This window comes from Arctopsyche grandis, chromosome 13 (assembly GCF_051622035.1).
Source record: "Arctopsyche grandis isolate Sample6627 chromosome 13, ASM5162203v2, whole genome shotgun sequence".
NCBI classification, from domain to species: Eukaryota; Metazoa; Arthropoda; class Insecta; order Trichoptera; family Hydropsychidae; genus Arctopsyche; species Arctopsyche grandis.
This window is the reverse complement of record NC_135367.1, coordinates 21758460-21776091: the sequence shown is the minus strand read 5'-3', so window position 1 is coordinate 21776091 and position 17632 is coordinate 21758460. Positions and strand designations below refer to the sequence as shown.

General features: G+C 34.3%; 3 protein-coding genes across 3 annotated transcripts; all 3 read left to right on the top strand.

The window, feature by feature from the left end:
• Positions 1 to 2237: 2237 nt before the first annotated feature.
• On the top strand, positions 2238 to 6490 carry LOC143921057 (all trans-polyprenyl-diphosphate synthase PDSS2-like). The gene is made up of 2 exons (XM_077444161.1): positions 2238 to 2551; positions 4127 to 6490. The coding sequence occupies exons 1-2, from the start codon at positions 2345 to 2347 to the stop codon at positions 5138 to 5140; spliced, it is 1221 nt and encodes a 406-aa protein (XP_077300287.1). The 5' UTR covers positions 2238 to 2344; the 3' UTR covers positions 5141 to 6490.
• LOC143921058 (all trans-polyprenyl-diphosphate synthase PDSS2-like) lies at positions 6112 to 7974 on the top strand. The gene is made up of 2 exons (XM_077444163.1): positions 6112 to 6808; positions 6886 to 7974. The coding sequence occupies exons 1-2, from the start codon at positions 6599 to 6601 to the stop codon at positions 7891 to 7893; spliced, it is 1218 nt and encodes a 405-aa protein (XP_077300289.1). The 5' UTR covers positions 6112 to 6598; the 3' UTR covers positions 7894 to 7974.
• A 1425-nt stretch (positions 7975 to 9399) lies between these two features.
• On the top strand, positions 9400 to 14402 carry LOC143921367 (all trans-polyprenyl-diphosphate synthase PDSS2-like). The gene is made up of 3 exons (XM_077444621.1): positions 9400 to 9749; positions 12217 to 13495; positions 13907 to 14402. The coding sequence occupies exons 1-2, from the start codon at positions 9531 to 9533 to the stop codon at positions 13234 to 13236; spliced, it is 1239 nt and encodes a 412-aa protein (XP_077300747.1). The 5' UTR covers positions 9400 to 9530; the 3' UTR covers positions 13237 to 13495; positions 13907 to 14402.
• Positions 14403 to 17632: the final 3230 nt, after the last annotated feature.

Sequence of the window (17632 nt, the reverse complement as noted above, 5' to 3'; positions counted from 1 at the left end):
AACACCGTCTAAAGTGCCGACTGATCTTTATTTTTTATTTTAAAAAGCTTTTTTACTATTCATGTGTGTATTATGTTTACAATTAAATTGTAATAGTTACTGATTCAGTGATCTATTCAATAAATATTCGCTGAAATCGACGATCTAAAGTTTTGGTTATACCGGAAATCCAGCAGTATTTGCGTTAATGGTAACCAACGAGATTGTCCCGGGTTCAAGACCTCGATTGATGAGAATTTTTTTGGAGGATTTATCCAGTGCTGCTGGTCAGATTTGAATATTTGTGATTCCAGGTCGTCATTTGTTTGTTCACAGTTTGCCAATTTATCTGATTTTATTGTTGATACGGTTTCTTACAAAATTGGCAAAACCATCCTACTTACTATTTGTCACAACTATTTGAAAATTATTTCAAATTTATAATCTATAAATTTATATATGTGCATATGTATAGAAAATTAGTTAAAACTTATGCGCAAAATATTTTCAGCAATAATTTATTAATTTCTGACTGATGTATAATATAAATTATATTCAATTTTAAAAAAATAATTTCTGATTTTCGAATTTATATACTCTTCTATTTTATGGTAAACAACGAAGATGATATATTCATGTAAAACTGGTGATTTCGGATGGTTTCGGAAAGGAATTGATACAAGAATTAAAATAAAGTTTTATGTTATATATAAATATAGTGCAAGGTAATTTATAAGGGCGCGCACGAACGTAATATTAATCGCAGTAAAAAAGTGGGCGCATTACACGCTCACCAATCCAGCCCATTCGAAATTATGAATGTGTGTGTGTGTGTGTGTGTCAGCCGTTGCTTCGTTGAACGTCATGTGGCGTCATCGCTCGGCCTGACGTCACATGACGTTCCACCCCCCACCCCCCCCCCCCCCCACTTGATCACTTGGCTCTGATTGGCTGTGTCCGCGGTCTGGCACAAAGATACACACACACACACATACATAACCACAAATATATCCACCCACATCGCGTCCGTTTTTATATGTGTACATATATTATTGTGATTTCAAATTTATAATCTATAGAATCCTCCAAAAGGTGGTTGGTTTCTATTAGCGTATATACTATTTGTATTGTACATATTTCTGCTGTTTCGTCAATAATATCCAAGGTCATCAAAATTTGCACTTTCAATTTTCGATACAAAATTTCAAATTTTATATAAAAATGTTTGAAAGAATTATAAAAAATCAGTCAAAATAGTTGAATTATTTCACTATCACGATTCTTCATCTGTTGATACTTCGTATTATTCAATGAAAGAAGTGCGGAACGCTGTATGCTCGGCACAACGAGGGGAAATAGGAAATGAAATAAATGGTGGAGAAGTATGACAAGGATAGTTGATATAGTGGAGAGAATAAAATGAAATGAAATGCAATGAGCGGGTCAAGTAGCTAGAATAATGGACGAAAGGTGGATAGAAGAAATACTAGAATGGCACCCGAGAGAGAATGTAAAAGGGTGAAAGGAAAGGCGTAAAGAAGATGGGTGAATGCAATTAGAAAAAATGTGTGGGATGAGATAGATGATAGTTGTGCAAAAAAGACACAAATCAAAGCGTGTTAGAGAGACCTTCAACAGTACATGATAAATGGCTGTAAATGACGATGATGATATATATTAAATGAGCATATGTACATATACATATAATATATGTAATTTCAAATAGATCAAACATATCTTAACAATAATCAATAATAATATACATAGCATTGCAGTATTTCTTTTTAAATAATTCTATCGCAAGTTAATGTTTTTACAACATTTTATAATGGATTGATAAATAAAATCAAGTTTTTGTTTTTCAATTTACCATGTACATAAGTAGGTATAAAATTGGTAAGAGATGAGGATAAGGATATACCTTAATGATTTGAAATCGATACGTATATTGTCTGAAACACTAACATTAAAATAATAAAAAAATGTCACAGGTACAAAAAAAGTGTAAAATATATAATGGTCCAGTAATAACTGAGTGGAATTGAGTAATTATTTTTATCTGTAATTCAGCATATAAGTATGTATATGTGTATTTTGTACAAATTACAGGTAGCACAAAGGTCTTTTTCTCGTGACCATGTGCGAGCATGTCAAATGAAATTTTGTACGCCAAGTTTATTTATTTAGCACATAAATAGTGTGAAAATTTAATTGTTCAATAAAAGAAACATCGACATTTGCAATAACGTTTTCATACCAGTGGTCTCATAGACGTTGTGGAGGCAAGATGGTAGTTACAAGATACTAATTATAACTAATCGAAAACATTGTTTCGTTGAATGAAGATCAATCTTCCGAATTCAACATGTTATCAAGATTGCGGGTCGTCAATTCTATAAAATGCAACTTATTGAAAATTCGGACCTTGACATACGCTGAAACCGACTGCAAGTCTAAGTGGGAGACGGTTTTCGAAGATGCTGAAAAAATCGTCGGCTACACTTCATCAATTACTAATCAATTGGGTAAAAAAAATAGCAGCTTTGATTTTGGAAAACATCTCGAAAAGTTGGTAAGACAGATGCATATTTTTACTTTATATTTGAACATGTTACAGTCAAAGTGTTCACTCCGGTTCGTTCATGAGCATACTAGTTTGTTCATACACGAACTATTGGTTTGAGTTTGAGTGTTAACAGTCACTAGCTTCAAATAGACTCACCAGGTGTCACATGAAACTTTTAACTGTCAAAACCTTTGAGATGTCAAGTATTTAAAAGGAAAATCCTATGCAACCCACATTAAGACGTCGTTATAATTCCCGTTTCTGCTAATTTTTAAAATATTGCAACCCAGGGTAAGCATACATTCATAGAGAACAGGAAAAACCATTGCGAATACTTAAATTTATGACTAATAGTTTGAGCATGAACAACTAGCCCGTCTGTCGATTTGCTCTTTTATGTACACCATAAATGGCCAGATTAGTTCGTGTATGAGCAAACTAGTATGTTCACGAACGAGCGAAATTTACAATTCGACTGCAACATACATACATATGTATATACGAAGTATCTTTCTTTTTTCCATATAAATCAATAAATGAGATTTAAAAATCTAAATTTCGAATTTTAAAATTTTTCACGTGATATATACAAATGTTCTAACTCGGTAATAATCGACATTTTATAGTCAAAGGTCAGTATTGAATTGTGAGAATTTTTCTTATTAACTAAATTAATTCATTTTAATAACAAAATATAATATATAATACACAGATTTTTTTTAATTATAATACTTATTTCAAATTTTAAATAGACCTTCATACTATTATTACTATAAATCGACTAAAAACCCAAAAAAATGAGGAAAGTATTTATTTATGATGCTCTCTTGTGGCATATTGAGTTCAACGTCTAAAGTACATATGTATGTTTTTTGCATCGTAAAACACTCATCATCGGAAAATCAACACTAATCATCAGAAAATCAACACTAATACAACAAGTTTGTTTTTCTAAATTCTCTAATTTTTTAAATATACAACTTTGAACTGATTATGTATTCAACAAGCTTAAGAACACGGTAATGATTTCCATAATTATAATAGTATTTAATATATGTATAGTGAAAATTTCAAAACTGCATCGTTGTTTGCATACATAAGTGCATACAAACTTCCATATGTACATACATTTGTTGACCAATTAATAATAAATATATGTGGTAATACTTCATTTAAACCCGAATTTCGCAATACGTATATGCATGTACATAGATTTATCTATGATTGCTAGCACTGTCGATGCAACGAACAGTGCTAGCAAATTTTGCAACTTGAAAGCAGACACTTTTTGCACCTGTATGTTCATATTCACACATTCAGGCTATATATGCAATGATGTCACCCCAATATTTGAACGGGTTTCCAATTTTTTTTTAAATTTTTATATATTTGTACTATGTACATACATATATGTATATATAAAAGTGGTATATTCCGTAAACTTTCGATTTTTAACAACGGGTTTCCGGCAACCCATGGAAACCATTAGGGTGACACCACTGAATTATATATGCATATGTATATGTACATTCAAAAGAAGACCTCTAATTGATCAAAGCCTTCATAATTCTAATATTTCAGAATGGATCTTCTCATCCGATACTGAAAATAGTCAAAGGTTTGCTATCAGATGAAAAGAACAGTATCAACACTTGGGGCTTACTAATTCTCCTCATATCGAAAAGTGCTGGACATCGAGTGACTCCAGATCAATCACAATACGATGGAGTTCTACAAAAACAACGAGACTTGGCACAATTGACAGAGTTAGTAAAAATGGGACACCTGGTTCATACGGGAGTGCTAAACCCCACTAAAGAGCTGCTGAATCATAAAAATGCAGATTTAAACGATGGAAACAAGATTGCACTGTTGACTGGTGATTTTCTTCTGGCCAAAGCGTATTCAATGCTATCTAACATTCGAAACTCGCATGTCAACGAACTAATATCATCAGCTTTGAGGGATCTCACTGATAGTGAGTTTATTGGTGAGAGGAATCCTCAAAACCTTCCGATGCCTTCTCTTCCCGTGCAAGAGATGTCTCATATCAATGTCGGCGTGACTAATTATTCAAAAATGGGACATTTGTTGAACCCTGACAGAAATACTGATCCTTTGGATCAAGAAGGTTGTATGGGAAGTCCCGTTAGAGAATGGACAGTGAGGAATATTTTAGGAGGAGGTAGTTTACTCGGACGAGGTTGTGAGAGTGCTTTACATTTGGCTGGACATGATCGAGAGATGCAAACCCTGGGTTATCTTTTTGGATGTCACGCTGCTCTAGCTTGGCAAGCGAATGCCGATATTAGCACATTCACTTCCTCGACTTCTAGAGCATTTTCGTTAGTAAGTGCTCCAGTGCTATTTGCTCTCCATCACAATCCTTCGTTGTACGATTTGATAAGCCCGGGTTTCAAGGATGTGGAATCGGTGCCATTTAATCAAATCAGAAAAATCGTCAAAGGAGGACCGGCTCTTAATAATACGACTAAGTTGCTAAACGAACACAGAGAGGCTGCTATTGAATATTTAGACCATTTTCCGAATTCTGACACTAAGCAAAAGCTCATATGTGTTATCGACGCAATCTAATTTAAATGTGTTTTATTGTTGTAAGGGTAAATGCTAATAATTTCTGATATATTATATAGAAATGATCCAATGTATGATCGAAACGATTAATTAGCGATATGAATTTTAAGCAAACAATTACATTTTAAGAGTTTACTGCCAAGATGATTTTGAATTATTTGGTGGCAAGTGCTAACATTTTCATAGATTTTTGATATATTGAAGTATATATGACGTCGTCTAATCTTTGTACATTTGTATGAATTCATTATCATCATTCACAGCCCTTCGCCACCCACAGCTAGATGAAGGCCTCTCCGACACGCTTTCATTCGTCTCTGTTTTGAGCAACTCTCATCCATCGCATCCAACACTTTTTTGATTTCATCCATCCATCTCCCCTGTGGCCTTTCTAGTACCCTTTTACATTCTCTCGGGTACCATTAGAGCACTTCTTTCCTGGTTGCTTTCACACGTTTCACCCAGATAGCACCCAAGATATCTGAAATGATTTACTCTTTCCACCACGTTGTTGTCAATTTTTAGAGAGTTGTCTGTATTATGAGACGACTTACTGAATATCATCCACTTTGTTTTTTTGACATTCAACCTTAACCCTGCTCTAGAGCTATGCACAACAATTACATCTTGCTTGCAAGTCATTTAAGTTAGTGGCCAGTAGTACAATGTCACCCGCATACCTAATGTTATATAAGACTTTACCATTGATTGTAATTCCGGAATCCATGTCTTCCCAGCCTTCAGCGATAATATTTTCGGAATACAAATTAAACAATAGCGGTAAGAGCACAAATCCCTGACGAAATCCCTTCAATATTCTTATGCTCTATGTTGTGTCACGTTCGACGCGTACTACGTATACATATATGGCAGTCTGATTCCAGTAGAGATTAACCAAATATCTCTTATCTAGTCCTATCTGCGATAGTATTTGAATCAGTGTATCATGACGCATATTGTCAAATGCCTTTTAGTAGTCTATAAAACAGGCATACACGTTGAAGTTCATATCCAGATATCGTTGTGTTAACACCTACATATATACTTAATAATGCTTCTCTTGTACACATGTATTATGTATTATATGTATGTAGGTATACATATACTTATACATATGTAGATACATTGGGATTTCACCTTAATGACAAAGTCTGCTTTCTCATTCAATAAAAAAATTGATAGTTCATTTATGTAAATTCAAAATGATATTAAATTTCCATATTCATAACACAATACAAAAAAAATATTTGAAACATAGAATATAATACTATAAGTCAGTCATTGCTTTTTTTTAAATTACGTATGAATTCACTTATCCCATAATGATACATTAAATTAATATTTCAAGACAAATATCGTATTTCATTTCCAAAATTACCCAATACATATCAGACATTCATAGGAACGGCAACAACGAACCGAGTTTCAGTGCATTAATGTCAATAATTACAATTTAAAATGTTGAAGAACGTGAGCATCATGCCATTCAAGAGATGCTCCAGCATGCTCTTGAGATGTCATTCGACTTCTGAAACAGACTACAAGTCGAAGTGGGTCAAGACGGTAATCGATGCTGAAAAACTCGTCGAATACACTTCTTCCATCGACAATTTGCGATGGCTGCTGAAAGATACGAGCAGCAATATCGGGGCTTACATCAAAAAACTGGTGGGTAAGTCGAAGATTCAACGAGTAATCGAAAATTATATCTAATATAAACTCATATTGCGATTTTATCTTTATAGGATGGTAGTACTCATCCCATACTGAAGATATCCAAAAGTCTTCTGTCTACTGAGAAGAGCAGCATTCAAATGTGGGGTTTGCTTATAAAACTCGTATCAAAAGCAGCCGGATACAAAGGAAGCTCGGATCAATTGGAAACTGTTGTTCAAAACCAACAAGTATTGGCTGAAGTGTCAGAGCTGATTAAAATCGGACATCTAGTACACACAGGAATTCTGAATCATACTGAAAAAGTATTGAAAGATAAATTATCAGAAGTCGTTAATGGGAATAAGATTGCTCTATTGACAGGAGATTTATTGTTAGTCAAAGCGAATGGTATGTTATCTAATATAAGAAACGCACACGTCAATGAAATGATATCGTCTGCTTTGAGAGATTTAACTGATGGTGAATTTATCGGAGAGCGAGATCTTCAAAATTTTCCGATGCCTTCAGTACCGGCTAAAGAAAAACCAGAACTCATTTTTAATCCGAGGGAAGATTTGAAATTAAGTTATTTTTTTAAACCAAGCCCAACGTTCGATTCATTGGATACGAATGACTGCATAGGAAATCCCGTTAGGGAATGGACAATGAGAACCATTTTAGGAGGAGGTACTTTATTAGGAAGAAGTTGCGAAGGCACTGTACATTTGGCTGGACATGATCAAGAGTTCCAGAACAATGGTTTTGTTTTCGGTTGTCACGCTTCCCTAGTTTGGCAAGCTAGTGCAGATATTAACACGTTTAACTCCACAGCCTCTGAAGCATTTTCTTTGGTGAGTGCTCCAGTGCTATTCGGCCTGTATCACAATCCGTCATTGTACGATTTGATAAAACCGGGTTTCAACGATGAAGAATCGGTGGAGTTTGATCAAATTAGGAAAATCATCAAAGAAGGACCCGCTTTGGATTATACGAAAACGTTACTTCAAGAACATAAAGAAGGTGCCATTAAATGTTTAGAAAATTTTCCTATATCCGATTCAAGGATTGTTTTAGAAAAAATGGTTGAATATATGTAAAATTAACATTCATGTACACTGAAATTCTAATTATATATATGTATACATAAAATGCATGCGTATTTTTAAAATTTTAACTATAATGGATATTTTTATTTTATTTCAATCAATTATGCACACTTTACAGTTCGGTCCAAAGCGACGAGTATGGTATACAGATTGAGAATTATTTATTATATATACAGGTATACGCCCATATATTTACATTAAATACGACTTATATGGTCAAATATTATACAGAAGTGTTGTTACATTATACAAGGCAAATAAAAACATCGATCCACAGAGGCGTCTATGGACAAATTTGCGACATTTATGCAAATCAGCGAAATTTTAAATGCTGAAAAACTCGAAATTCTGTGAGAAAATGGGTAAAGGTTGCCGATTTGTTGGAACCGTTTCAATGAAAATCAGATAAATTGGCAAACTCTGATAGGAAACGATCTACCTGCAGTCACAAATCCAAGGTCTGGCCAGCAGCAATCGGTGAGTTTGAACCCGAGACCACTTTGATTGAAAGCATTATATGCTGCTGGTTATTATATATCACGACACTTTTCTGTCGCAGACGTAGAAATTAATTAAAAGTTAATTAAGTCAATTAAAAAAAATGTAATGAAAGCACACAAGTGTTCCATAAACATTAAAAAATAATGACGATAAATTAATTGGGACATCGTTTTTATAATACTTTTACTCGTTAAACTCTCATTGTGTCTCAACGGTCACAATTCTGTAAATTTCAATGAAGTATTCACCGTTTTTAATCTCAAAAATTTTGTATCTCACATTATTTTATCTCCTCTACATTCCCAACGTACTAAAGATACACACATCTGTCTCGACAGTGATGTATCAATATCAGGTGATACGTCTTATATTATAAAATGTACCATAAATCCATATACATAAATAAACGAGGCGTGTGTTAGAAAGATTAACTATTAAATAAAAAGTGAAATATAGAAGATTCTTATAAAAAATATTAAAAACATCAAAAAGGATTGTAAGAGTGAAACATGTCATAACAAACGAGACTGTCACGTTTGTTAAGATTTGTATCGCGATACGAATACTTGTAAAATGTATCGATACTGATCTCAGTCCATAAGGGCGAAAACAATAAATAAAAATGAATATGTGCCAGGGATGCTACATTTTTTTCGCATGTTTTAAAGCATCTAAAAAAACGCGCGCCGCGTGCCTGTCTGTGTGATTTCGCCCTTACCGTTTCTATTATTTTTTTTCAAAATTGTTAATTAATAAATCGAATCAGCAACAAATAAAATTTTTTTACTCATGTGTAATCTAAAATATATGTACATTCACTGGTTATAAAACTTTTAGCGCGCTTTTATACATATTTAATACATAGGTTCACGTCATCAAATCAATCTTCATATCAACCACGGACGCATTGCCTCTGGGAAAGTGGCCAATTTCGGCCACTTATTGGAAATGAGAGAAAAAGTGAATATATACCCGCCACTGGCGCATTTGTTCAGTGGCGGCGTCGGAGAGCGCGTCACGATATTTCAGGCGCATGCGTCGCGTTGTTTCTGCCGTCTGTCAAACGACGAGTGACATAACCTCTAATGCCCTTCTACTCCTGAAAGCCCTTGAACCCTAAATCCGAAATGCTGGCTAGCATCCGCTTGCCGTATAGGAGATGCGTGTCCCTCGTGTACGATGGACGGACGAGGAAGTACTCATATGCTGAAACCAACTTCAAGCCCAAATGGGACAAGGTGGTGAAAGATGCTGAAAAAATTGTCGGCTACGGAACTTCCTTCGGCAATTTGCGGTGGTTGATGAACGACGAGATCGCGAACGTCGCCGTGCACCTCAAAAAGCTGGTGAGTACTTTGTGATAATGTGTCCCGTTACGTAAACAAATGTCAAATGTTTGAAGCGTTGGGTCGTAACGACGCTATTCACGGCCATAGTATTTAGGGAACTGTTTAACTCCTCGTGTTTTTTTTTTTGTATTTATCTGTAATTGTAATTGTTAATGTGGATTTCAATTATAAAAAAATGTCCATAGCGTTGTATTTGCTTTGTGTGTGTGTTTTTTTTTGTGATAATTGAGTGAATCATTCATGCGTTGCCGATTCACTCTCTTGAAAAATATAATTCGATGCGACATTTTTACGCGTTTCCACGTTCCGCGCTATATCGCCTTTGAGTACTTTGTAGTATTCAGGGGCTTTCAATTTCATATACATATATATTTTTTTTTAATTAAAAAAAAAAAATAATAACAAATTTACTGTAGGTACGAATTTTAATACAGACTCAAGTACAGTGGCAGATCAAATCGATCCCTAAGGGCAATTTGATTTACCCCCCCCCCTTAAATAAATAATGCCATTTTTTTCACAAATATTTAAAAAAAAATTAAATTATAAGCAGTTTATTAAAAATTTTGGGGTCTTATAAAAAATAAAAAAGAAGAAAAATAATTAAAATTATAATATTCATACATTTGTATGTCTGCCTGTAATTTAATGCATATTTGGAAATTTAAATATATTTTAATTAAAAAAATGAATGACTAATTTCGATTTGCTCATCAGGTTATTGATTTTTGAAAGAATAATGTATATTTGTCCTATAAGCCTATATATGTATGTATGTATGTACATAAATATAGTTTAAAAAATTTACAGAATATTTCAACTGCCCCCCCCCCTTAATTTTTTTGAAATTATATTGTTGAGTGGTAGGTCAATATTGGTGGGTCAGATATTGGTGGGTCAAAATCGCTTTACAGCATTTATTTAAAGATTCAAGTGGTAACCACGTAACCATCGCTCACTCCATAATATTTGATTTATCATGTGTACATACTTCCTTATAAAGGACAAGTTGCCTTACATGTAGGTCTAACCGCACTCGCCCTGTTCTGTGAGAACCCCAGGGTATCCTATGTTCGGCCACTTACTGAGTCCTTTTAGCCTAAGGGCCGGGCCGCACCGTGCAACTTTGTCGGCCGACTTGTTGCGCGACACGAAAAAATGTATGGAAATGTGTGCGACAAACAAGTTGACGGGTGCGGCATGTTCCATCTACCTCCATGCATTGGTCTGGTCGCCCTCAACCAAGTTGTTCGCGAGTTGAGCGGTGCGGCCCGGCCCTAATATGGGGTCTCTATTGTTCACCCACGAATGCACTTAGACTCTCTCCCATGTTCCCACGTTACAATATTATTACTAATTTCACCTTAAAGAATAACTATTTAATTTTTAAAATTCTTACCCCCCCCCCCCCCCCTCTTTCACTCAGAAACAAACTTTCACTAAGAAACAAATACAATTTAAAAAAATAGTACTTTTTTAGCGTTTTCCCTGGTCTAGAAAGTCTGGAAATTCTCCTTCTAACCAGTGAAATATTTAAATTGTTTGAAAAAATCCAGTTATTATTATATTTTTATTTATATAAATTTGTACTTATTTTTCAATCAAATTGATTAATTTGAATTTTGGTGCCACAAATTTAAGTAATAAACTAAATTCTAATTTCTTTGATTTATTAATTTTAAATATTAACTTTAATTCATTTTTTTAATAATGTCTTCAATTATAAAAATATAATGTTGGAACATTTGTTAATTCGTAAAATAATAATATACATATTAAAATAATTGCCACAATGCAAAAAATTATGTCATTGGTGTAGCCACTAATGCTAAAAAGTCCTTGACACTAATGATAACTATGTACTCTTACTTTGTTTCGAGTAAACTTTCATCAAATCTTAAAATTGGAGACATTATAAGAATACCTATATATGAACAGACGTCGCGTCAAATCGCTTAGTGTCTTAAATCACTTACACTAATGAGAAATTGGCCAACGCTGCTGCAATTAAATGTGTGACACAGCAATATACCAAATTGCGGTACATTTCGGTGTAAAAATACGAAAATAATGAGATCGTAATAGCAGTTCGTAGATATCGAGAACGATTCGCTTTCACGAATGAAATTACATCATTATAAACAACACAGTAAAATAAAGTAAAAATGACAGTGCGGAACAAATGTGTCACGAGATTTTAGCAAATATTCCTTTGTATAAAATATACTTATGTTTGTACATCGATATGAAAAGTAAAATATGGAAATTATATACGAGTGCATAAAAAGCAAAAAAATTTAATGTTATTAATAAATTTCGTCGTGAGAGTGAGGTATTGAATTTATAATGAATAATTTCGTGTAATGAAAAGTGATTGAATGCGAACGTTCTTGATATTTGTGAATCTTTGCGTAATGCATTTTTAGATTCAAATTTTTGACATTGATTTACTCATTGCTTGCAGGTGGGAACCAATCACCCTATTTTGAAAATAGCCAAAGGATTTCTCTTCGACGAGAAAAGCAACATTCAAACATGGGGATTGTTGATTCTCCTCATCTCAAAGGCAGCTGGACAAAAGGTGAGCTCAGATCAACTGGAAAACGGCGGAGTTCTTCTGAACCAGCGAAACTTGGCAGAATTGACTGAGCTGATTAAAACAGGTCACCTGGTCCATACAGGACTGCTAAATCCAACCGAAGACATCTTGAAGCAAAATAATACCGATCTGGTCGCTGGAAACAAGATTGCACTGTTGACTGGTGATTTTCTCTTGGTCAAGGCCAACGGAATGTTGTCTAATCTCAGAAACTCGCATGTCAACGGATTGATATCTTCCGCTTTGAGGGATTTGACTGATAGTGAGTTTGTCGGAGAAAGAAATCCTCAAAATATTGCAATGCCTTCTGAATCCATCGAGGAGAAATCTCCTCTTACTTTCAGCATGAATGAAGATCTGAAAATATTCTCTCTTCTAGGAGCTGACAGAATGTTCGCTCCTTTAGATACTAACTACTGTATTGGGAATCCTGTTAGGGAATGGACGATGAGGAATGTTTTGAGTGGAGGTAGTTTGCTTGGTAGAGGCTGTGAAAGTGCACTGCATCTAGCTGGACACGATCAAGACTTGCAAACTCAAGGTTATCTATTCGGTTGCCACACTGCTTTAGCTTGGCAAGCGACTACTGATATAAATATTTTCACATTTCCCAACTCGAGCACTTTTTCTTTGGTATGTGCTCCGGTATTGTTTGCTCTGCATCAAAATCCCTCATTGTATGAATTTATTAAGCCCGGATTTAACGACCTAGAATCGGTGGATTTTGAAAAGATTAGAAAGATCGTCAAAGAAGGGCCCGCTCTAGACAATACAGTTAGGTTGCTCAACGAACATAGTGAAGCTGCTCTCAAATGCTTAGAAAACTTTCCAAAATCTGACGCTACAAGTGCTTTGAGGAATATTATAGAAGCTATGCAAATATAACCTTTAGAAAAGCCCGCAGTTGCGGGCAAATTCACTCGAAACCTCAAAAAATTATTATTGAAGTATATCGGGTTCTAGTTTTAAATCAAACGTGTTATTTTTATATGAAATGACCAATGATTTTTTTAATCAAAAGATAAGCTATTTAATGAAATTATACAATACTCATCGTTGAGATTTTTATTTGATCAGAATTAGGAAATTTTATAATATTGAAATAAAAATAATGATTATTATGTGTTAGTGATGTTAAGGATAAGTTATATTGCGGTCTCCGTGACGAGGCAGAATGCCAAACGACAGAAAACGCAAATATCGGAAGGCAAAGATCGAAAATCGAAAGATCTTAAGTCGAAAAATCAAAAAAAAGGTGCATGGTAAACGGTACATACTCACTTAATTTGCGCGAGCAGGATACAACAGGAACAAGAGGAACAGGCTTTTCCTCCCGTATTAATGTGTGTGCGCAGAATATGGGAGAAAAAGCATGTTCCCCTTGTTCCTGTTGTATCCTGCTCGCGCAAATTAAGTGAGTATGTACGCGAGTATGTACCGTTTACCATGCACCATTTTTTTTTTTTGATCTTTCGACTTAAGATCTTTCGATTTTCGATCTTTGCCTTCCGATATTTGCGTTTTCTGTCGTTTAACATTCTGTCTCGTCACGTAGACCCGTTATATTGTACATATGTATAAGTTGTGGCGTCCAGTCAAAATCGCTCGGTCAATAATCACAACGACATAACCACAGCGACATAGCCGCGCGCTGACAAAACCACCCAGCAAAAAGCGCTCGGCGACAAAACCGCGCCAGAATTTATAAAAAAAAAAATATATCAATTTTGACTTCGATCTCGACGATCGGGAAGTTTTTGAACATTGAATGCGGGAAATCACTAATGCTATTACTATACTAATGATTCAGTTCAATCAAGTCGAAGTTGAAATCTAAATCAAAATAAATTATGTCTCTCGCGGGTTTGTCGCCGCGCAGTAATGTCGGTGCGGTTATGTCGGGGGGCTTATTGACCTAGCGGAAAAGTCGGGTTACCATAAATTGTATTACTGCCAATTTAGTACAATATTTCAAATTTAGATCGATAAGTTTATTTAGATTTAAATTTTTATAACTAACTATTTAACTCGTTGATACACTTACAAACTTTGAAGGATCTAATTTAATGCACCACTATGAAATTCCCACCTTTTCAATGACATTTTAAATTTAAAAAAATCCCAAAGTGCCCAATTTCTTGCATTTTGAATAATAAAATAAATTAGCCTTGATAAGTTTAAATACACTAACGTACTTGACAATGAATGAAATATTAAAATACCAATCACTTTATTGAATGCTTGGAATACATGTACATATGTACACACATAGGTATTGTTAGTAATTTAAGTATGCATAAACGAGTGTAAGTTCGTTTATACCAGTCCAGCTCTAGCCGGCACTGCCGTAAATAGCAGTAAAAAAAATATTCTTTGTTACATTTTATATTTTATTTATTTATTTTTTTATATGTTATTTATTTTATTTATTTTATATGGACACGTTCATATATTCCGTAATGTGCTAGTGGCGTATCTGTAAGAGAAGTAACCGACACGATCTGTTCATAACATACAGCAGTACATGTCACCGAAACATGTCGGTTTTCTTTGGCCACTGTGGAAATATTCATGCATGACGTGCTAACGAAAGTGCTGCTATGTTCATTTGAATATTTTCGGAAACGTCATATTGTGACAGCATTGTCACGCTCTGTAATGTACATATGTATGTATATGTAAGGTGATTTTGCCTTGCATTCCTACAAAACAAGCTCGAACGTGCCGAATAGAAGTAGGGCGAAAACACACTGAGTGGTACGTGGTACGTGTTTTATTTTAGATACTTTTAAACATGGGAAAAAACGCAGCACCCCTAACCCATATATGTACATGGAACACAGTCCCAAAAATCACCCCCTGGAGTGTTTTCGGTGATTTTTATCCTTGTACATATTTATCCTTGCTTGACAGTGATAGATAACGGTGAATCTCATATTTGAAGAAATGTAGAAACATATGCAATCTGCGCGTGTTCGGTTTGGGGAACACCCACTGTCACAGCGTGAAGCCAAGGACGTGACGTTCCGTACTATTCAGTGTGTTTTCGACCGTAGTCTTTTCCGTGCAATTGTGTGCCGAGCTGTTGACGTTCAATGCTGGATAATTTAACTTTATATTATTCGTTGATAAAAAATGTTAACAGTATTTAATAATAATCTCAAATCATATCTACAGATAAGAAATTTTCATATTAAATTCATTTTATTTATTACTCATTGAAAAAGAATCTGAATGTATCACAATACTCGCAAAAATATCATCTTATAATATAAAATTTCCACAAAAAAAAATCAAACACGCTCAAGATGAACCCCAAGCCCTGCCATACATTGTATTATATATATTTTTTTACTGAAACAATTAACTGCAATCTCTATTTAACAATCTTCAAAGCATTTTTCACGCCACGTTCAAAACATGCAAATGAGTTCGCGACGGTGATTAAAATGTTAAATAACTCCAAATGTTAAAACAAGTACATGTGTACGGCATCAACCCGCTCGCGACCGCGCAAACAATTAACGTTCAATTAAATTTCTCGGTATTCACTCACAGTCTCATCAGCATCACACTCGTAACTATGTAGCATAGTCATAATAATTCACCGAACATTTCATGTACATACACATGTCCAACGGTCAGATACCTGTCGGCCTTGAAACCACTAAAGAATGATACAACCAGTTATGTATATTGGTGTGATAACGATACACAGTATTAATATTGTTTTTTTTTTCAACGCTAAAAGAAATACACAAAATCGTCCATCGTTTGTATTATTTTATTTATTTATTTCTATTGAAGAATTTACTCTGAGATCTGGTCGAGTTATGCACGCCAAATCGAAACATCGATTAGTCGGATTTCGTTAATTTTTAATGTAAAATGCTTCTCGGAAACACGCCACCTCGGTTTTAATTTATTTTAACGATCCCGAAGAGAGAATATCTGATTGTGCCAAATGTTCTTATGTATGTATTTATATGCAGTAGCATTATAAATTATAATTATGAATATTCGCACAGTAGCGATATGTTTCGATCGTGGCAAAAAAAAAATACGCACGAAAAACTCGTGATAATGTTGTAATTTGAATTTTTTTCGAGGCGTTAATGAATATCGTATTATTAATTAATTTATGCGATGTGTCGCAGATGGACGAATGAGTTACTTCATTGTCTTTTGGCAAACTGGTCGAAGTCATATTCGACGTGTTTGAATTTGTACAATCTAGACAATGGCACCTTGTATTTTTTCTGTCGCTTAAGTGTATTTTTATGTTACCTATTCTCCTTATTTGAATTATGTATTTTGACAGTATTGTATGTGAAGTTTTGTTTACATTAAAATTTTACACCGAAAGGTGTAAAAATTTCATTTTAAATGTGAAATATACACTGTAAATATGAAATGTGTTACAAATATTTTTCTATGCTTAGTTATTTATTTTAAGCGAATTAAAAATATTTAATAATTTTGTATTATACCAACATAAATAGATGAAATTTACAACTGATACTACTTTCTATTCTGACTTTATTTAAAATACAAAGATTAAATTATTATAATAAAAAGACAATAAAAGCCTTGTACCCTGATCATATCCTATTTATCCAAAAAAAAAAACTGACTAAACATCGTTTCTCACGTCTTCTCAAGTTCAGTTTTTTTTTTCGCCCATTTTGATTCATATTTAGATGCATCTGTATTGAACCACAAACGAATGCGTGTATATTCCATTCGCAGCATGTGGAATATTTCCGTACGCTGACCAACCGTCCGAAATTATATGTGAACCAGGCAGTATATGTTTGAGTATTTCATCAGGTAAAAGTCGAGTTAATTCAGGGCACGGCAATACTATTGGCATCGCGAAAAGTAGCCAATCACAGGATGGAGCGGGTCGACCGAGCCTCCCTTCCGACCTAGCGATCTCCGCCCTGTCGAGGGTTTTCACTTTTACCAAAATAAATATAAATACGTATATAAAAAAAAATTTTCGTGCCACTGTTGCGCTGGCGGCTCACAGAAAGTATTGAAATACGACAATTAATAACGACAACAACGATCGTCGTTCGCAATCTTCGCTGATTTCAAAACAACGATTTATCGTTGTTGTAGCAGTCAAAGGGTTAAATAAAAAAACCTTCGAGTATCGGTAAAATCTATGATTTTCACAAACATGAAGGGGCTGGCAGCATTATATACATATATAGTATATGTTTTAGAAATTTTACACTATTTTTTATGGATTCCCCATGATACAATACATCTTTTC

What these genes read in the sequence shown, in the direction of transcription:
- LOC143921367 (XM_077444621.1), top strand. Translation starts at nt 9,531, where the DNA reads ATGCTGGCTAGCATCCGCTTGCCGTATAGGAGATGCGTGTCCCTCGTG. An exon ending in CCGTGCACCTCAAAAAGCTG is followed by an intron (nt 9,750 to 12,216) that starts GTGAGTACTTTG and finishes CATTGCTTGCAG; the next exon opens with GTGGGAACCAATCACCCTAT.
- LOC143921058 (XM_077444163.1), top strand. Translation starts at nt 6,599, where the DNA reads ATGTTGAAGAACGTGAGCATCATGCCATTCAAGAGATGCTCCAGCATG. An exon ending in GGGCTTACATCAAAAAACTG is followed by an intron (nt 6,809 to 6,885) that starts GTGGGTAAGTCG and finishes TTATCTTTATAG; the next exon opens with GATGGTAGTACTCATCCCAT.
- LOC143921057 (XM_077444161.1), top strand. Translation starts at nt 2,345, where the DNA reads ATGTTATCAAGATTGCGGGTCGTCAATTCTATAAAATGCAACTTATTG. An exon ending in GAAAACATCTCGAAAAGTTG is followed by an intron (nt 2,552 to 4,126) that starts GTAAGACAGATG and finishes CTAATATTTCAG; the next exon opens with AATGGATCTTCTCATCCGAT.